At 41.5% G+C, this 21,788-nt stretch overlaps 1 protein-coding gene across 1 annotated transcript in view; it reads right to left on the reverse strand.

Annotated features, from left to right (window-relative positions):
- Erich6 (glutamate rich 6) overlaps window positions 1-19,931 on the reverse strand; it is a 31,478-nt gene extending 11,547 nt beyond the window's left edge. The window contains exons 1-8 of the mRNA XM_055596873.1: window positions 19,766-19,931; window positions 19,564-19,603; window positions 18,890-18,947; window positions 12,399-12,490; window positions 9,239-9,301; window positions 8,841-8,896; window positions 8,617-8,733; window positions 6,020-6,130 (exon numbers count right to left, since the gene is read on the reverse strand). Coding sequence (XP_055452848.1) covers window positions 6,020-6,130; window positions 8,617-8,733; window positions 8,841-8,896; window positions 9,239-9,301; window positions 12,399-12,490; window positions 18,890-18,947; window positions 19,564-19,603; window positions 19,766-19,927 — 699 coding nt within the window. The 5' untranslated portion in view covers window positions 19,928-19,931. The remainder of the gene's footprint in view (window positions 1-6,019; window positions 6,131-8,616; window positions 8,734-8,840; window positions 8,897-9,238; window positions 9,302-12,398; window positions 12,491-18,889; window positions 18,948-19,563; window positions 19,604-19,765) is intronic.
- Between the last annotated feature and the right edge of the window lie 1,857 nt (window positions 19,932-21,788).

Genomic DNA, 21,788 nt, shown 5'->3' on the forward strand with positions numbered 1-21,788 from the left:
TAAAGACAAACTAGGTTCATTCCTGTTTATGATTAAACTTCTGTTTTGCATGGATTGTGCTATGCCCCACCTGTAACCTTAACTACAAATGGTTCTGTACCACCTGTTCCAGGGATGGCAATCATATCTTTGTATAAAAAAGTTAATAATTATGTTGCAACCCTACCTTGTTTCAAAAGGGTTATTATGGTCTTAACCTATTGTTAAGACCACCTTGCAGCCATGTCCCAATTTCAGGAGGTTGTTAGGATTAACATGTTATGATGATCTGCTCCTGTAACCCCTCCTATTTTGCCCATCAAATTCCCCATTTAGGAATCCCCTATTGTGAGCTATAAAACCCTTGTCTTCTTCACATCCAATGCTGACCTCTCAAACCCCACCTGAGGTGGCCTGTGTACATGAATGAAAAAGCTTGCTTTAATTAACTTGGCCATAATGATGTGGGTTGGTGGTCTTTCTGCTTTTATCTTTGGGATTTACCCATGCCTCCCTTAAGCAGTAGCATAGATAAAGCCCAGGGCTTTGTGCATGATAGGCAAGTATTACCAGCTAAGCTCACTCTCAGCCCTAGCTTCTAACCTGCTTTCTGTCTTTCCAAACTTGCCTGCTTTTCACAGATTATGGTCCTGAAACCACAAAACACATATTAATTTGAGACTGGCCTTTCACTTAGCATAGTGTTTTTAGGCCTAATCCACTTTGTAGTATGTTTCAAGATGTCTATCTTGTTTAGCTGAATAATAACAGATTGTACTGATGTGTGTTTCCACTTGTGTGGATTAAGAATTATGAGTGTTGGTTTACAAGTTTTGTGTACACATGTGTTGTCCATTTTCTTGGGTATAATATCTAGGAAAAAAACCTGATGATATGATAGAAGAGATAGATACATCAGTCAAAGAAAATGTTAAATCTAAAAAATTCCTTACACAAAACATCCAAAAATCTGGGACACTACGTGTAAATGTTGCTTTTATTTCCTCAGATGAGGGGATGAGATGAGAGCCATGCCCAACCTTTACAAATCCATGGCTTGGTCCAAGCCCAGAGAATTTCTGTCTGTTCTATTTATCCCTAGGCCTAGGCCTGGACACTTCTAGCTTCCATATATCTAATTTTTTTTTCTGTAAGTCCAGACCTTGAAGGCTTCAGCTTCCAGCTCTGTCTGCTAACTCAGACATAAAATGTTTTCAGACTCCAGAACTTTCTGCTGAATAAGCTCACCCGTTCTTAACTCCTTTTGAACTCTGGCTGACTGATTCAACTCAGCTGTTCTGGCTCAAGCTCCTCTCCAAGCTGACTGAGTCAATCCAGCTTCCGTTAGCACCTGACTGAATTGCTCTGCTTAGAAAAATTGTCCCTGAACTCCAAAAACTGAACAGAACTGCAGGAGCTCAACTAAATTCAACTGAACTGCTCTGAACTCAACTCTGTTTTCTCTCCCTGCACTGCTCTTAAGTAGCTTCTCCTTCCTGTTTGCTTTTGTGAGTTAGTCATATTCTGTCTCTGACTCATTCTATCAAATCAATTAGACAACATTGTTTGGGATTAAAGGTGTGTACTAAGGGTATGTCTGTATTCCAGCCAGAGGAATTAAAGGTGTAGGGAGTGTCTGCATTCCGGCCAGGCCTGGAAGGACATAGAAGGTCTTTGGATGTGATCCCTTGCCAGAGCAGTCATGTTGCTGGATTAAAATTCCTCTACAACTATGAAAAGACCAAACCTAATAGAAACAGAAGAATAATACCGGCTCAAAACCCCAGAAAATATTTTTAACAAATTCATAGAAAAAAAATTCTAACCTAAAGAAGGACATGCCTATAAAGGTATAAGAAGCCCATATAATACCAAATAGACTGAACCAGAAAAGAAAGTACCCCTTGCATCATAATAATCAAGACATTAAAAACAAAGAACAAAGAAAAAAATATTAAAACCTACAATGAGGAAAAGTCCAAAGGCCAAGTAACATATAATGGCAGACCTATTAGACTTTTCAGTGGAGACTGTAAAATCCAGAAGGGCCCGAGAAGATGTCTTTCAGGCTCTAAGAGACCACAGATGCCTGCCCAGATTACAATACCAGCAAAGTTTTCACTCACCACAGATGGAAAAAGAACAATATATTCCATGACAAAGTCAAATTTAAACAACATCTATCCACAAATCCAGCCCTACAGAAGGTACTAGAAGGAAAACCCCAACTCAAGGAGGTGAATTACACCCATGGAAACACAAGAAATAAATAATCTCACACCAGCAAACCCAAAAGAAGGTAATCACACACACACACACACACACACACACACACACACACACACTATCACCACCACTACCACAACTACCAAAATAACAGGAATTAACAATCATTGGTCATTAATATCTCTCAATATCAATGGATTCATTTCACCAGCAAAAAAAAAAAAAAAACACAGGCTAACAGAATGGATGTACAAGAAACACAGCTCAGCAACAAAAATAGACATTACCTCAGAGTAAAGGGCTAGAAAAAGGCTTTCTAACAAATGGATCAAAGAAGCAAGCTGGTGTAGTTATTCTAATATTTAACAGAATAAACTTCCAACCAAAATTAACCAAAAGAGATGGGGAAGGACACTACAGTTCATAAAATGAAAAATCCACCAAGATGATATTTCAGTTCTTATATCTATGCCTCAAATGCAAGGGCATGCACACTTATAAAAGAAACATTACTAAAGCTTAAATTACACATCAAATACCACACATTAATAATGGGAAACTTTAATACCCTACTCTCACCAATGGACAGGTCATCCAGACAAAAACTAAACAGAGAAATAACAAAGCTAACAGACATTATGAACCAAATGGAATGAACAGATATCTATAGAACATTTCACCCAAACACAAAGAATGTACTTTCTTCTCTGCACCTCATGGAACCTTCTCCAAAATCAACCATATGCTAGTTCACAAAGCAAGTCTGAACAGATACAAGGAAATTGAAATACTCCCCTACATACCTATCAGACCACCATGGACTAAAGCTGGATTTCAACAACAATAGAAACAACAGAAAGCTTATATACTTATGGAAAGTGAAAAACTATCTGCTTAAAGACAGAAATAAGGGAAGAAATTAAAGACTGTCTAGACTTCAATGGAAATGAAGGCACAACATACCCAAACGTATGGGACACAATGAAAGCAGTTGTGCTAAGAGGAAAGTTCACAGCACAAAGTGTCTACATAAAAAAATTACATAAAAAATACTAGCAATTTAACAGTACATTTGAAATATCTATAACAAAAAGAAGCAAATACACCCAAGAGGAATAGACAGCAGGAAATAATCAAACTGAGGGCTGAATCAATAAAATAGAAACAAGATAACAATACAAAGAATCAATAAGGCAAACAGTTGGTTCTTTGAGAAAAACCAGTAAGACAGACACTCTTATCAAAACTAACTAAAAGGATGAGAGAATGTCCAAATTAATTCAGAAACAAGAAGGGAGACATAACAGACACAGGAAATCTAAAGAATCATTAGGTCACACTTTAAAATCCTATACTTTGCAAAATTGGAAACTCTAAAAGAAATGGACAGTTTTCTTAATAGATACTATATACCAAAGTTAAATCGAAGCCAGATAAATAATTTAAAGAAGTCTATAACCCCTAAGGAAATAGCCATTCATTAAAAGTCCTCTACAACCCACCCCCAAAAAAGTACATGGCTAGCTAAATGGTTTTAGTGAAGAGTTCTACCAGACTTTCAAAGAAGACTTAATATCAAATTATTCCACAAGATAGAAACAGAAGGAACATTGCCAAATTCATTTTATGAGGCCACAGTCACCCTGATACCTAAACCATACAAAGACTCAATGAAGAGACTTACAGACCAATTTCTCTCATGAACATTGATGCAAAAATACTCAGTAAAATACTCACAAACAGAATCCAAAAATATATCAAAAAGATCATTCACGATCATCAAGTAGGCTACATCTCAGTGATGCAGGGATGGTTCAACATATAAAAACCTGAAAATGTAATTCACCATATAAACAAACTAAAAGAAAAAAACCCACATGATCATCTATCTCATTAGATACTGAAAAAGCCTTTGGCAAAATTCAACACTCCTTCATGATAAAAGTCTTGAAGAGACCAAAGCTACAAGGTACATACCTCAATAGAGTAAAACATGCCTGTAGTCAAAATCAAACCAAATGGAGAGAAACTCAAAGCAATTATATTAAAACTAGGAACAAAACAAAGCTGTCCACTTCCTTCATATTAATTTAATATAGATAGTACTTGAAGTTTTAACTAGAGCAGCAAGACAACTAAAAGAGATCAAGGAGATACAAATTGGAAAGAAAGAAGGCAGAGTATCTTTATTTTCAGATAATATGATAATATATAAGTGATCCCAAAAATTCTACCAGGAACTCCTACACTTGATAAATACCTTCAGTGTTGTGGCTAAATACACAATTAACTAACAACAACAACAACAACAACAACAAACCAGTAGCCCTCCTACATACAAATGGCAAATGGGCTGAGAAGGAAATCAGGGAAACAACATCTTTCACGATAGCCACATATATCTTGGAGTAACTCTAATCAAGCAAGTGAAAGACTTTTTCAAGTCTTTGAAGAGAGAAACTAAAGAAGGTATCAAAAGGGGGAATGATCTTCCATGCTCATGGATCAATTCGGTCAACAGGTAAAAATGGCCACCTTACCAACAGCAATCTACAGATTGCTACAGGAGCAGATGCAGAACCATAGCCAAGCAGAAGGTAATCCTGGGAAGACAGGGAGGAAGAATTGTAGGAGGCACTAGGGTCAAGAACAGCAGGAGAACATGATCCACAGAATCGACTATCCAGAGGCTCAAAGGGGCTCACAGAGACTGAAGTGACAATCAGGAAGCCTGTATGTGTCTGACCTAGATCCTGTGTTTATGTCATGGTGTGTAGTTTGGTGTTCTTGTGGGACTCCTAAGAGTGAGGGTGGGGGCTGTCTCTGATTCTTTTGACTGCTTTTGAGACCCTTTTCCTCCTGCTGGGTTGCCTTGTCCAGCCTTGATATGAGGATATGTGCCTCGTTTTACTGTAACTTGCTATGCCATGTTTAGTTGGTATCCCTGGGAGGCCTGCCTTTTTTTATACAGGGAATTGGAGAAGGAGTGGATCTTATGGAGAAAGAAGGCAGAAGATGAGAGACTGGGAGGAGATGAAGGAGGGAAAACTGCAGTTGGGAGGTAATCTATGAGAGAAGAATAAATAAAATTTAAAAATTCACGCCCAGCAAACTCTTAGAAAGCATATTCAGGTTCAAAATGGTATGCTTTTCTTTCTCTCTTTTTTTTCTCCAGTTTTTTCATAAGGCATCCACTTATCAAGCTTTTTCACTTTTCCATTTTATTTCAAATGTGGAATGGTCTGTGCTGAGTTCTTTGGCAGCTTCTCTTGTAGCTGTAAGATGATCAGCTTTGATGATTGTTCTTACGTGGTCACTATCACCTTCAGATGCCCAGCCACTACGCCCTTTGTATTCAAGACTCTGTTCTCCTTTGTGAAATCTCTTGAATGACACAGGACTGAAAGTTTGTTAGCAGTTCCTCTTTTCTTCCTCCCTCTCTTTTCCAGCCCCCACCCCTGGGCCTTATGTATACCAAGCTGGCCTTCAACCTTCTTGTTTCTACCTCCTGAATTCTAGGATGACATGTGTGTGTCACAACACTGGGCTAGCTATACTATTTCTCCACAGCTGTGTCAATACCTTATTACTATTGGTCTTTTAAATTATAGCTGTGAATGTGATGGGGTTGTTATTGGTATTTCCTTGACATAGCTGTCAAGGAAAAACACAGAACTCTTAATGATAATGTAAGAGAAAGAAGAAGAAGAAGAAGAAGAAGAAGAAGAAGAAGAAGAAGAAGAAGGAGAAAATACTACAAATGTTCAGAAATAACACAAGTCACTCAGTCAAATCTTATTTAGAACTAACTTACTTGTGCATTTGGTTTAACCTGAAAGTTGCCAGAGTAAATGTCCATACTAGAAAGAAATGATGGCAGATCATTTCCACAAAATTCACACTTGGGTACCAGATCCTCTTCATCCTTCAGAGAAAGAGAAAGAAAGTGAAGAAATGTCTTAAGGTCGAGCAGGCTTAACAATAATAGGAGTAGGGTTGTGGGCAATGAATGTCCAGCAGGGCCACAAAGGCAATGGGGGATGTGCCAATTTATTTGAGAACACTTGTCATAGAAATAATTGATGGAGAACTTCTAAGGGTCTGAGATCTTGTAGCTGAAGGGGCCAACCCAGCAAGATCTGTGTGGTCTAGCATAAGACAGCCTTTCCACTCAAAGGATAGTGGAGAATAAGGAGCCCGAGGTGCATTTTGAATGCTGCTCTCTGGTACGGTTCTACAGAGCAGAGTCAAGAGTGCTGGAGCTGTGCAAATACAAGAAAAAAAGCTGCAAAAAAGAATGACCTCAGAGTCCTCTGGAAGGGGTAGAAGTATATAGTATGTAACTACAGGCAGCTACAAAACAGTCTTGGGTGTTTAGATATAAAACTTTTCCTGTAATTGCTAGTAGGAAAAAGCCTTGCCATTAATGCATAAGTGCTTGCGACTTTTATTTCTCTGTGACTGAGTACCTAATAGAAACCACTTAAATAAAGAAGGGTTTCTTCTGGTTCATGGCTTTCAAGATACAGTCTATTGTGGCAGTGATGGCATGGTGGCAGTAGTAGCTTGTGGCTGTGGCAGCAGGAATGTGAAATGGCCATGTACTTGACCTTAGGTGTTAGGAAGCAGAGAGCTAGGGCCTGGGTGGGACAGCCTGGAGAGGTAAGTAGCTGGGCCTCAGAAAAAAATCCTTTAGAAAAATATTCAGATATGCCTTTCATGAACAGCCCTAGCACATCTGTATTTTCCATCAAAATCACCCTCTAAGACAGGGTATCGAATTATAAAGATGACTGAATTAGCTAGGGCAGCTAGGGAGAGGCCACTCAAGTAAAGACATCTATAGTCTGTCAAACCATCCTGCAATAAACTTGATGCACTGCTAAAAACAGAGTGCTTAGTAGGCAAAGTCTTGCAGTGGAGAGATGATGGTGAAAAATACAAAACCACTATGAAATGAGGACTATTTCTATACAAGAGATTTGGTTGTTCATTCTTTGGCTCATGAGTTCTTTGTTCCTGCACCTAAGAATGAAGCAAAATGGAGATTTTTTTTTTTGAAAGACTATGAGTGGCACTGGAATCTTCATGTGAAGGGGGTATGGAGAAGAAGTCTAGGTAAGCCAGCTGCTGCCATTCCTGAACTCAACTAATGTTAATGCTCCTCTGCCTCTAGAGCCAGAGGTGCCAGCTTTGTCCAGGTCAGGACATCTGCCTAAAGAAGAAGAAGCCACAGGCCTTCCTTATGGTCCAGGCCATCTTTGGGAGCTAGAGGAACAGCTCTGGCTCAAGAGATTTCTCTGAATGTAAGCCTTTCTGGCTTGGAGGAAGGAGAGTGCTTTGTTCAGGTAAAATTTCCAGTCTGAAGAGTCCATAGACTGAGTATCAAGTCTCCAAACCTGGATAAACAGCTCATCCAATAGCTGGTGCTGTTATGCTGTGTGGTATTTAATGTGCTACCCATTGTTAGTGCCACACAGCCCAACTGATGGGCGTGATGGCAATGAGCTGCACATCAGTGCATTCACACAGAGCCTCATTGGTCCTGCATATGTGCTGTGGTGCTGGGGCAAAACTGGGGTCTTCTTACCATGACAAGATATCACCTGGTATATCCTAGAAGAAGTCATCCAGGGAATGCAGAGCTGTGAATGTATATTCTCTTCATGTGGTCATATACTATCTAGATTTGGGAATGATCATTCTTTGCCCCGTTCAGCACTCTTGCCCATTGAAATTACAGAGGAAACCTTTATCTAGCTTATGAAACCCAGGCATTAACTGGTTCCTCAATCATTCAATATGGCTAAGGTCCACCTGTGTTTGCAGGCTTTGTGACCATAATTGTTGAATTATGTCTTCCCAGAAGTTATTTTGACTTCTATCATCTGCTACCTGGGAATGTGGCTTTTTTTTTTTTTTTTTTTTTTTTTTTTTTTTTTTTGGTCTTTATGAAGATCACCAAGTTAGAATGGGATGGGGTTATTGGGACAGGCCTTAATCTAGTATTACTGGTGTTGTCAGTAGAGAAGGACTTTTGGACCTAGGGACTCAGTAAGAAGCCAGCAAACACCGTGGCAGAAACTGGCAGGGTGCAAATGCCAGCCAAGGATGGCTACACACTGTCCATCAGTCCCTAAAGCTGGGAAAAGTGAAGAAAGAGTCTCCCTACAGTGGTGACCGTGTTGACACCCTGTTAATAGCCAGACCTCTAGCCTCCAGAATCATAGAGCAGGGATTCTTTTGTTTTACAGAATTTAGTTAGTAGGACCTAGGAAAGTCCTGTGCTGTTCCAAGTAAAGGAACCCCTTGCTTTGATTCTTTTAAAGTGTATTCAGCTCTATTGTACACATCACTTTCTGGCCCCATATAGCCCATTACAGAAACGATAAAGCACATGAATTGAATTACCTTTAAGCTAATGTCCAAAAAGGAATGGTCTTTTTTATATGCCAGAATAGTCGGTGGCCCAATGCTGGGTAATGTCCTTAGAGGAGATTCAAACAACTTTACAAAGTCTTCATTAAACTAAATATTAAGGAAAGAGAGAGAGAAAGAGAGAGAGCAAAAACAATTGAGGACTGAAGTCACTTTACAGGAACAATGCATTAGTTATTATGACAAATAGCTCTTACCTCCATCTCATATAATACATTTAGTTTGGGCTCTTCAGGATTAACTACCCATTTTGCTGAAGAGAAAGGATAGATTTAGATGGAAAATTGCAAACCGTTGTGCAGTGTGTTTTATTTTTCTCTAGTTTTAGAGATTCTCTCCCATCCTAATCTGCTAGGACATTATACTCAAACATAAATAAGTGTACATGTGTATGTGAGTGCGCGCGCGCACACACACACACACACACACACACACACACACACACACACACACTTACTCTCACGCACACACACACCAAGCCCATCGTTTGTATTGCTTGCTTGTATACATTCTCAGCACTGTGCAAATCAGGTTTGATCCTTACTGACAATTTGTCTTTTCCAGCAAAAGGGGATGAAAACAAATACCCATTTACCTCTTATCTTAGAAGCTAGATGATCTGGTTGTTTGTCCTTGGATTCAAGAGATGGCGATTTTCCTAACAACAACAAAAAAGTATATATGTATTATCAATCTTAAAACAGGAGAAACAAGTTGAATATGAAATAAAATATATCCCAGAAAAGTAAGTGCCTGTGCTTGCTTTATTTTGAACCCCCTCTCCTCCTAAATAGTGACTGAGTGATAGGAGCAGCTGTCAACCAGTCTGCATAAATTCCTAGATTGAAAGCAGCTAAAGTTGGAAAGATGAATCCAGAGACAAAGAAGATGGCTGCTGAGATGTAACAGCCCTCTTTCCCAGAGGAATTGGACAGTAAGAGTCATTAGAGACAGGATTAGAAGGCGATCGTGAGGGGGATGTGTGGTGTCTGAAAAAAACATGAAATAAGTTTTAAGGAGTCATGTTCAGCAGAAATGCTAACACAGGCATAAAAACCAATGCACAAAGATTATAATTAAGGCCTTCTCTGGGCTTAATACAACAACTGCCTGGGAATGCCTAATGACCCTATGAGGGAGTACTGAGTAGTCATGTCAGAGGAACAGCCCCTCGTGACATAGAGAGGTGGCCACACTGTCTTAGTTCATTTGGGACTGCTGTCACAAAGCACCAGGAGGTGCCAACAGGTTTGCTGTTGCTTTGATGGCCTGTTTCTTGGCTAATGGTTGTTGCCTTCTAGCTGTGCTCTCAGATACCAGAATAAAAAGGCAGGTCTCTGGCTCCTGTTACAAAGACTTTAGTTCCATTTGTGAGGCCAGAGCCCCAATGATAAAATAAACCTCCAAAAGTTCAGCCTGCAAGCGTGTTTGTGTTTCAACGTGGGGACTTAGAGGCAAGGCTTGGGTATACATATATCCGGAATATAGCATTCTTCTTGGCCCCCTTCCTCTCATAGCCTTCTCACACACATGAAATAAACTCAATCCAATCCATTAGTCCCCAGAGTCCATTCAGGACAAAAGTAATGTCCAAGTCCAAAGTCTCAGTTAAATACCACCTAACTCAGGTGAGGTAATACGGCAAATGTTCTCCAAATAGTTCAACCAACTGGAGACCAGTCAAATATATGAACCTAGGGGGCCATTCTCATTTAAACCACCACAGCTTGTCTGTGGGTGGGTGGGTGTTGTCTTGATTGTAAGGTGAGACCGAAGGGCCAGCTACTGTGGGCGGCTCCATTCCCCTGATCTGGCTGTCCAGGGCTGTGACAGAAAGCTAGCTAAGCATGGGCCAGCAAGCAGCATTCCTCCATGGTTTCTGCTTGACTTCACCTTCTCTGACTTTCCTTCACAATGAACTGTGAAGCCTATAACTGTAAACCTTCCTTCTCCATGATTTCTTCTAGAGATTTATACTGCGTAAGTTAAATGTTTAGTTTTTTTCTTGGAGTGCTGGGGGTTGAAACCATGGCCTTTTGCACCCTAGATAGGTACTCATCCATAGTCTCCATATCCTCAACCACAGCTTTAATATTATTTATTAATGGTTTGAAAAAATTTTAAGAGAGTATATATGTAATTTTTACAATAAAAATAAAGGAGTTGGGCATGGTGGAGCACACCTATATTTGGGGAGGCAGAGGCAGGCCGATCTCTGTGAGTTCAAGGCCAGCCTGGTCTACAAAGCCAGTCCAGGACAGCCAAGACTACACAGAGAAACCCTGTCTCGAAAAACAAAACAAAAATAAAATAAATATAAAGATATATATCAGAAATATAATGAGACTTACAATCTCTCTCTTTCAAGACAGAGTTTCACTGTGTATCTTTGGCTGGCCTGGAGCTCACAAAGATCTACTTGCCTCAGCTTTCCGAGTGCTAAGATTAAAGGTAATTACCACCATACTCTGTCTTAATGGTAGATTATTTCTTGATGAATAAAATCATTATGCTTTCTCAGATACTATGTACCAAGAATTTTAAATATTTAATCTAATTTTGATTATCATCATTCCTATGGCAGTGTTATTTTTTGTTAAGGCATAAAGTAATTGAGGCTTGATGAGATTAACAAATTTGCCTATGATCTCATTTATTTATTTATTTATTTATTCATTTATTTTTATTATTTATTGTCGGGGACCACCTGAGGGAACTCGCCAACTTCAGAGACCACCTGTGGAAGCTTACCAACTTGCCTCAATTTGCCTGTTCCCTTATCTCCAGTAAACATACTGCTTGGAGATGCCCGTTCCCTTACCTGCAGTAAATATACTGCTTGGAGATGTCAGAGACCACCTGTAGAAACTCATCAACCTGCCTCAACTTGCCCGTTTCCTTACCTGCGGTAAACACACTGCTTGGCAACAGCAGAGATGTGCTCACAGAACCATGGCTTATCACAAGATGTTTCAGGCCCCTGGCCGAGAAGAATCTGTAACGTTTCACCCACCCTACTTCCTCATCCTGAATCCTATTTAAAGCTGATTCTGCTTAGTAAAGTTGGTCCTTGACAAGCACCTGTTTGCTTGGACTCCTTTCTCTTTCTCGCCCATCTTTTCACAGGTTTGGATTCTCTTTTAACCCGCGAATAACCTTAGCTCTGCTGGCCGGAGCAATTTATAGTGTTCTGCTTACATGTACCCGCACACAAGAGGGCATTTATGATTATTAGGTTTTTCCTTTTTATAAGTTAATTTTTAAATTTTTTTTTTTTTTTTACAATTTATACATTATATATCCTGATTGATGGCCCCTCCTTCAACTCCTCTCAATCCCACCCTCTCTCCCTCTTTCCCCCATCCTCTTCCTCTAGTCCACTGAAAGGGGGAGCTCTCCTTCCCTGCCATCTGACCCTAGCTTATCAAGGACTGCTTGGATCCTCTTCCTCTATATCCTGGTAAGGCTGAATCACCAGGAGGAAGTGACCAAAGAGCAGGCAACTGAGTTCATGTCAGAGACAGCCCCTGCTCTCCTTACTGGGGATTCCCCCATGGAGATGGAGCTGCCTATGGAGTACATCTGAGCAGGAGGTCTAGGTCCTCTCCATGCATGGTCCTTGGATAGTGCATCAGTCTCCAATGTTTATTTATCCTGTCCAGATTCAGTATCGGCTTTACTGCCCTTCCATACTGGTTGAATTTCCAGTTTGCAATCCACTCTCCTGACAAACGCTTAGGAATCGAACTACTCACGTAGTTTCATTCTTGCAGCCTTTTGTTGAAGCCAACTTTCTTCTGTTTGTACTGATATCTGAACTCTTTCATATAAACTTGGATACATATTTCTGAAATTTAAGTCAAAATGTTAGTTTGAGTATAATTATATGGTAGTTTGCAAATCTCCTCTACATAGAATATTTTTAGCTGAATAACATGCCCATAGAAAGTTCTGATGTTTTCTTTAAAACATTTTTTCCATTCCTAGATTTTCAGTAATGTTAAACATGATATGTGTATCAAATCAATTCTTTGGAAAGTCTTCCTTCCTGAAAGTCTGCAGATCTGAGGTGCATGAGGGACAATGAGGAGAACTGATGTTTTGGGTAAGAGTTTTATTAGGAGTTACTTAATGCCATAGATAAGACAGGCATGGTGGGGTAGTTCTCAAAAGACATCAGTCCCATGAGGTTCAGTGGTTAGGGGAGGCCCCATGACATGTAGCTGATGTAGACGAGTAGACTACAGCGCAGACTGCTTGTCTCTGATTCCCAAGAAGCAGAGGAAGTGGGAAAGATTTGGTCTTTCAGTGACTGTCCATCATACAGGGTGCCACCTGTTGCTTTTGGTTGCTTAGGGTGCTTGGTAAACTTTCTTTGAAGACTTGAGGATTACAGATTCATAGACAGCCACAGAAGAGTGCCCGGCATTTCCTTTGTGGCAGCTGTGAGGGTAAAGAAAGAGATGTGCCCAGACTGAACGGGTTTTCCTGGAGGCTTCTGATGCCATCTTTTCCCGTAGGGTTTACTAGCGCTATCACTGTGCCTTCGTAGGACTCTTTTGCTTGTGCTAGTGATGTGTACCTATACACTTATGTGAATTTAAATTAGCACGAAGTGTTCACTTTCTTTAGTTCAAAAATGACACAGAGCTGGGCTTGCCGGCCAGACTTTCTTGCCACCATGGTGAATGCCAGATCCAGTGAGAGACTATCTCAGAAGGCCCAGAAGGAAAGCGACGAAGGAAGATACTGCTGGCCTCCACATGCTCATGGAGGCATAACCGCACTGCCCACAAACATACATACACACACTCCACACACATATGTGATCACACACAAGAAATCATACAAACTTTTGCTTTGCTTTATTTTTCCAGACAGGGTTTCTCTGTGTGGCCTGGCTATCTTGGAACTTGCTCTCTAGAACAGGTTGGCCTTGAGTTTGCCTGCCTATACCTCCTGAATGCTAAGAAATTATATAAGCCTTTTCTTTTAAGAAAGTTGCTAATGTTAAGGCAAACACATTGTAATTAAGGGACCTCTGTTTCTTCTTTGAGTAGTTTAATTTGAATTATCATTCACATGATAAGGAGGTACGAATTTAATAACTCTAGGAGTAACAAGTAAACATAATTTTTCTGTCTCCCTTATTTCTTTGCATTTTAATTAAAAATTGCATCTTCTAAAATGATGGAACAACTTTGCTTCAATTTGTTCATTTAGTATTGTTTCTTTTTCATCATAGTTCAACCGTGTCTTCACCTGCCCTTTGGATACTTTGTTTCCTGGCAAATTGCATCAGTGAAGTGCTTTTGTTTTTCAGTTCTGAAGCAACTGTGTCCTGGAATAGGCAAAGTACTCTGTGGAGGGCACTTGTGCAAGTCTCTGAGGCAATGCTGTTTATCTAACCTTCCCGAGAGACAAGCTGTGGGGATTACCAGTATAGCAACATGGGAGCAAAATCCCTAGAGTTTGCTGTGCATTCCCTACCCCCCAAAGTAATAGCTAACAAAAATGAATACACTAGTTATTTAAGTATCCGGGCCTTCCTTAATCTTTCACAAGTTTTAGGTGGAAGCTGAATGAGCATGGCCAAAGAATTCACTTTGTGGAGAGCATACTAGCTAGGAATGAATACTGGTTTACCTATGATATTTTTATTATCTTCACAAAAGATAATCAAAGCCTTAGTATTTCCTTTTCACTGGCAATGAAACAGAGGCCCATGGAGACAAAAGGGCATCTATAAAACCAGTTTAAAACTTGTTTTGTCACTTTCATCTGTGTCTTATTCCATTTCATCTGTGTGTGTTGGTTCCATTGCTGTAAAAAAACACCATAACCAAGGCAACTCTTATAAATCATTTAGTTGGGAGCTTGCTTCCAATTTTAGTCCACGGTCATTATGGTGGGAAGCTGACAGGCATGGTGCTGGAGTAATAGTTGATAGCTTTACATTCTGGTCCTCAGGCAGGGAAGAGGGGGTGAAGGGGAGAGAAAGAGGGAGGAGAGGGAAAAGAGGGACGAGAGGGAGGAAGGAGAGAGAGAAAGAAGCAGAGGGGAGAAAGATGGGGAGAGAGGAGAGAGGAAAGGGGAGAGAGACAGACACAGACACAGAGGCAGACAGAGACATAAAGAGACAGAGAGATACTGGGATTTTGACAGGGGCTTTTGAAACGTAATAGCCCACTCCTTACTGACACAATTCCTTCAACAAGACCACATCTACTCCAAGGGCACACCTAATCCTTTTAAACTTTACCAGACACTTCTGCTCTCTGATGATTAAGCATTCAAATATGTGAGCCTACAGGGGCCATTCTCACTCAATCTACCACAATCTGCCTTTTAAATTTTCCCCATTTTAATGAATAGCAGTAAGCCAACTGAAAATAAAAGTTGAACTGATGTTGGTTGCATTGTTAGGGCATTAAAAAAAAAAATCTCACCCATAGTCTCATCAAGTTCAGTAAAGAATGCTTTGAAATGTGTGTGTGTGTTTCATTTAGTTTGTGTATAAACATCTTCTTAGAAATATTTGTGAGACACAAGAATCTTGTCTGGAAGACAGAGCTTCCCATGGACTTGAAATAACATAGCTGAAAGCCACTCAGTGCATAATCTTCTCCTTTCCTTTTGTAGATTTTCATAGGGAAGAAAACAAAAAACAAAAACCAAGGTTCTTTGAATATCCAGCCCTAAAAACATTCTCTACCTGGTATATAAGTAATCTTATCTCCCTGAAAAAAGGAAACATGACTATAGGTCAAAGGAAAACCAGAGCAGAGGATACAGCATCTTAAAAGAATAGAAAGTTTTTCCAAAAGGGAATTTCTGAGGACCTTTTATCTTCACGCCATCAAATATAGAAAGGAGGGAATGATGGCTCTCATCATAGTAGGTCAAGAAATGACCTTAGGACAGCCAGCTATGAAAGCTCCTTGCTCTCCCTTTATATGAGGCAACTGGTACCAGTTTTATTTTTTTAATTATGTTAATTTTTTGTGTATGAATGATTTGCCTGCATGTACGCATGTGCACCACATATGTGCCTGGCAACCTTGGAGACCAGTAGATGGTGTCTGATCCCCTGTAACTGGATTGAGTGGCAGATGTTTGTTACGGACTATGTGGATGCTGGCAACTTATTTTCCTCTGCAAGAGCAGCAAGTGCTTTAACCACCAAGCCTCGTCTCCAGCCCCAGGAGTTTTCTATTTCTAAAAGAGTGTAAAGAACAGCTTGTTGTTGAAAAGTGGAAAGTTTTCTCCTTGAATGAGAAACAGAGAACACAGTGATTGATTCAACAAGTTTTGAGGAAAGACAAAAGAATGAAAGAAAAAAAGAAAGAAAGAAAGAAAGAAAGAAAGAAAGAAAGAAAGAAAGAAGAGAGGAGGAGGGAGGTATAATGGGAGAGGAAGAGGGAAAAAGAGAGAGGGAGAGAGGAAAGAGGGGGGAGGGAAACACACACACACACACACACACACACACAGAGAGAGAGAGGCAGGCAGATGGACCATTCCATCTTGAAGAACTTTAGCCAGACGGTACAGTATCTTCCTCTTCACTCTAATAATGGTGGGGTCATAGGCTAATGAGGAAACTGACTGTGACATGTTCCCCTCACCTGCTCAAGTTTCCTGTAAGCCCTCCTACCTTAGGAAAGTAAAGTACTCCGGGCTTGAGGGTGCCATTTTAGCTGCCCACCAGCCATCCTTTATAAATGCAAACGAATAACTAAGGATTGTCAGTTATTTAAAAACAATTGATATTAGAAAAGAAAGAGATCAATGAAAAAGAAATAAAAGTACATTAACTTTACATATTAATGCATTATTGGGTCTGAGTGGCTTCAAAGACAGTAAAGAACAGTCAGAAAGTGTTCTAAACAACAGCAGTAACTGGTTATCAGAATTACAACCATGCATCACAGAATAAAACTGCACACAGGCTGTACAGAAACATCAAAACTCTTGAAGATATAGAAAATATAAAAAAGAATAGAACAATGGAGAATCCTAGCCAATAGCCACAATGTTCATTCTGATGGGAAGAAGAGAGTTTATGAAGGAGGAAATGAAAATGAGAAGGGGTTGGGAAACAGACTGACCACCAACACTGGTTCCTGGGAGGCGATGAGGCAATGTCTTCGGAGCTCTGAAGAACAGTGCTTTAAACCATATTCTCAGGGCTAGAGAGATAGCTCAGTGATTAAGAGCCCTGACTGTTCTTCCAAAGGTCCTGAGTTCAATTCCCAGCAACCACATGGTGGCTTACAACCATCTATAATGAGATCTGACACCCTCTTCTGGCATGCAGTCAGAAAACTGTATAAATAATAAAGAAATCTTAAAACAACAACAACAACATGTTCTCTTATGCTAGGTTGTATTCATAATCAAGCTTGGTGGCAAAATGGAGACATTTCCAGCAGACAAGAGCTTAGAATTTTGAGTACTTGTGAGAAGTACATGAAAAAAAAATATTACCTAAAGAATTGTCTTAGCAAATAGAAAGGAATGAAAAGATGGTAAATTGGGATTCAAGGGAATATGTCTGGCACAGCGCAGAAAAAGTGAAGGCAACTGAACACAACTGAGTGGAAAAATCTTACTTCGTAGGCAACAAGTTTCACTAACATCAGATTTCGTGTTCTCTTCCATGGATCCCATATACAGGCTTCTTAACATGCAATGGAGTATGTTCATTAGTTTTCAGTTTTTAAAAGTCAAAGTACTAATGATCAATTGTAACTAAGAACACAACATGCATATTAAACAACTGCAAAGTAATATAATCTTATATGAATGTATAGCTAATGTAATTTGCTTCTCTCTCCCCTCCTCTCTCCATAAACTTGTTAATTAGAAAAACTAGACGAGAAGAGATAGAAGAAAGCAGTAGTGAATTTGGTGTTCATATTTTATCAGTCAACCAGACTGAAGCCAGTCTGGTTGTCACAGGGGAGTGTGTACGATTCTGTGTGCGCACATGCCCATGTGTAATTATTAATGTTGATAAGGCAAAAAGTAGAGGTTTAAATCTTTTACAGTTCTAAGTCCTGTGAAATTAAAAGTAATATAAATATCAAAAAAATTGGAGAGGAAGCCTATACTTAAGTCAGAATTTGATAAATTGAGGGAAAATTTGATGAATTCAACTTAAAATTATCATTGGAGGGGTAGAGAGGTAGCTTAGGGGTGAAGTACTTGCTGTGTGAACATAAGGCTGTGAGTTCTGTTACACATGTTAAATACATGTTGAAAAGCTGAGTGTGGCAGCTAACATTTGTAATCCTAGCAATGGGGAGGTGAAGATGGATAGATCCCTGAGTCTCGCTAGCCAGCTAATCTAACATAGTAGCTGGCCTCCAGTCCAATGAGACAGCACCTACAGACAATACTTCAGGTGACTGCTGGCCTATGCATTAGTATAGACACACGAGAACACAAGTAACACACACACACACACACACACACACACACACACACAAATGGAAGGAAAGCCAAGACAGCTAAGGTTAACTCTGTCTGGTGAGTCAGGGAAGAACCAGTGTGGAGATTTTCACTGTCATGTGTCGATATACTTTAGTTTTTTTTTAAACCACAAGTTTCATCAGAAATTTGAATTAGATGGATAAAAACACACAAGCCTTGTGCTTCAGTTGTGTGTGTTGCCGTGTGGGGGTGGGGGTGGGGGTGGGGATGGCGAGTACAAGCGCCAGGCCTGTTGCAGCCAGAGGCATTGGATCCTGCTGGAGCCTGGAACTGGAGTTACAGACAATTGTGAGAGGCCCCTAGTGGGTGCTGGAAACTCAGCTCAGTACATTTGCTTAACCGTAGAGCCATTTTCCCGCCCTGGCACTTTCTGTTGTCTGCATGGTTCATATTTATTTACCTTCTATCATACTGATAAGTGAACACATCATACTTAGAGTTGGGTAACAAGAGGAAGACAAAAACTTTCATCTTTATCTCTGACAAACTGCCTGCTTATGTATGTGTGGGGGGATTGCTTGTTTTTAATGCTGTGTAAGCCAGAGTGGCCTTGAATTTGGGATCCTCTTGCCTCAGTCTCTGAAATGCTGGGAGTACAGCATGCACTAGCATGCTTGGGAAAAACAAAAACAAACAAACAAAAAGCTTTTGCGTAAGTTGCACATGCCTTGGGCTATTTATAACAAGTCTATCAAAAAAGGCAAACGGTATCTGCTTTTTAAAAACATGACAACTGAAAACATTTTCTTACCTATCCACAGTCACTTCAGACAAGTTTTTCTTAAACGTTTGAAATATTTTAGGAAAACCTGTTGAATGAAACATTAAACAGTTCAACCACTCCCTGCCCGGGGGTTCTCTAAGGGAAATTTCGTCCCCAGGGAACATTTGGTGAGGGCTGAAGCCAGTCTGGTTGTCACAGGGGAGTGTGTACGATTCTGTGTGCGCGCATGCCCGTGTGTAATTACAAGGACCTTAATCAGGGGCAGAGAAGGCCAGGGGTGCTGGTAAACAAAATATCTTAAGATGCCAGAGGACACCACCCTTTCTCCAGCAGGGAAATGTGAAACGCGACCTTTCAGAGCTTTGAGAAGCCTGTTGTAAATGCCCTGTTTCCCTTTTAAATAAGGCAGTTGGTGGAGGGATGCCAGCAAGGAAGTTCAAGGCACAGGAGAGAGCTGTGTGTCACTGCAGAACTGCTTTAGCACCTCAGTCGCCTACAGAAGTAACCCCAACTTCCACCTTTTACATTTACCAAGAGATTCTCCTTGTATCCTACATTAGGAGCCATGAAGGCACTCAGCCAAGACTTAATAGTGTATGGGCAGTGTGTGTGTGTGTGTGTGTGTGTGTGTGTGTGTGTGTGTGTGTGTCCATCAGCCGGCCCCGGGACAGGATCCCAAGGGAAGAGAAGCCCAACGTTACTTTTATGGGAGGAGGCGCTGCTGGAAGCAGGAAGAGAGCCCTCGACGGACAGCTCGTGCCTCTCAGAAGAGCCCTCGCTGGACTGCTCTTCCTCCACAGAAGAGCCCTCGCTGGGCCCCGCTTCCCCCGGTGTGGAGCCCTCGCTGGGCCCCGCTTCCCCCGCAGCAGAGTCATCTCTGGGCAGCGCGTGCTCCTCTAAGACCTCGCTGAACCGCGCTTGGTCCTCATCGCTCCACGTGGCGCTGGACCGCTCGCTGGGCGGGGGAGTGATGCTCGGGCTGGGGGTGCGCACGCTAATTAGGCGGGGACGAAAGTCGGCGTAGGGGTCCTCCTCAAAGTCGTCTTCAGTGGGGTCCATGGTCATCCAGAATTCCTCACTGCCCAACAGCTCGGAGAACGGGTCCAGGATTTTCTGCAGCTGGTCCGCCTCTTTCTCCGCCCCTTTCGCCCCCTCCACCTTCTCCATCTGCTCCACCCCCTCCGTCTCCTCTTCCTTCTCTTGCTCCACCATCTCCTCTCGCCCTATCAAGGCCCTCCCCGACTTCTTTGGGCTGTTCTTAGCCCGCTCCCTCCTGTGGGGACTGGGCCACATGTTTGCTCGCAGTCCAGGAGCGCTTGCCCCTGTTGGTTGAGCGTCTGTCTCCCAGGGCAACCATGGCCCCTTCCCGGTTTAAAGCCACAGGATCCCTTTAGCGCGCCTGGTGGTTGGGCAGGAAAGTGGAGGCAGGACCCTCTCACCCTTTTTGCCTCGGTTCGCTAGATGGCTGAGCCCCTTCCAGCCTGCAGAGAAACAGCCCCCTTTTCCTCGGAGCCAACCCTTCCCTCTTCTTAAGAGAGTGTGGTTTCTGGAGATGGATGCCCACAGTGCCACTTGGCATTTGAAGGAGCTGGGGAATTTGATTTTTAGTAGAAAGATGCCTTTTGGAGATTCCAATAAAACTCTGCTTGCAATATTAGACTCCAGCCTTTGGTCTGTAGTTTGCTGACTTGACTTATGAGCATATTGCCTTATGCTGTTTAGTGAGTGTTTTTGACACCCGATGTATTTTGTAGCTGAGATATTTCGGGTCATTCTATCGCAGTTCAGCTGATTGCTTGAATTATCCTCTTGTCTTGGAAACAGCAAACACCTGCGATACTGGTCATCACGGACCACTTTCTGGGGATTTTTCAATTCACGCTTCTTTAAATGTGTGTGCGAAATAGTTGCCCATATTCAAAAAGGCATCCAGGATGATATGCTGGTTGACTCTTTCATTAGATGCCCACGGCCAGGCCTGGAATTTATTGTGCATGACTTCTGCTATGCCGCATGACCTCTGCCAGACTATTTTGGGGGTGGAAACTGGGAACAATGACGCCTTTAAGATATTTGTGGATATCGATGAATATAGAGTGGTGGCGTGTAAGTATGAACAGATTCCACCCAAAGACTGCTGAGGACACAACTGTAGGGAGATAGAGGTATTGGGATTAGCTGCAGCGCTCTGCCTTCAAGCCATTTGGGAGAGGATCTAAGGAAGTGTTTCTGTCAGAAGTCAGGGCAACTCCTCGATGGGGATTCTGTGGTGGCAGAGCGGCCTTACCTTTGGTCCTGTTTTGCGGTCAGTCAGTTCACTGAGCAATGCTTTATGGCTGTTAATCCAGACTATATTTATTAAGACTGCTGTGAGCCAGGTCCCTGATGGGTCCAGGGCTGGGGCACTAGGCAGAAGCCTGCCTAAGTAGCTGGCGAGAGTACCTAACTACCTCTCAGGGTTCAGTAAAAGTAGCTGGCTTTAGGATTTGGACAAGGGAGTGAGTGGTGCAAATTGTCCAGCATTGCAGGGGGTAGGGCAGAGAGAAACTGCACAGAGTACTTAGAAAAGTACGAAAGCTCTTGAAGGCCTATGGAACACTTGTCACAGGCTAGTGAGGCAGTCCAGGTGTATGGGTGGCTTTTAAAAGAGGGTCAAAGGGCTGGAGACATGGCTCAGAGGTTAGTACTGACTGCTCTTCCAGAGGTCCTGAGTTCAATTCCCAGCAACCACAGGGTGGCTCACAACCATCTATAATGAGACCTGGTGTCTTTTTTTTTTTTTTTTTTTTTTTTAACCTGGTGTCCTTTTCTGACTGCAGGTATACCTGCAGTCAGAACATTGTATACATAATAAATAAATCTTAAAAAAAGGGGGGGGGTCAAATGTGGGTAGCAGGTTCAGGGCAGGGAAGGAACTCCAGAGACC

Source organism: Psammomys obesus, unplaced genomic scaffold (genome assembly GCF_907164565.1).
Source record: "Psammomys obesus unplaced genomic scaffold, mPsaObe1.curated_primary_1811, whole genome shotgun sequence".
NCBI lineage: Eukaryota > Metazoa > Chordata > Mammalia > Rodentia > Muridae > Psammomys > Psammomys obesus.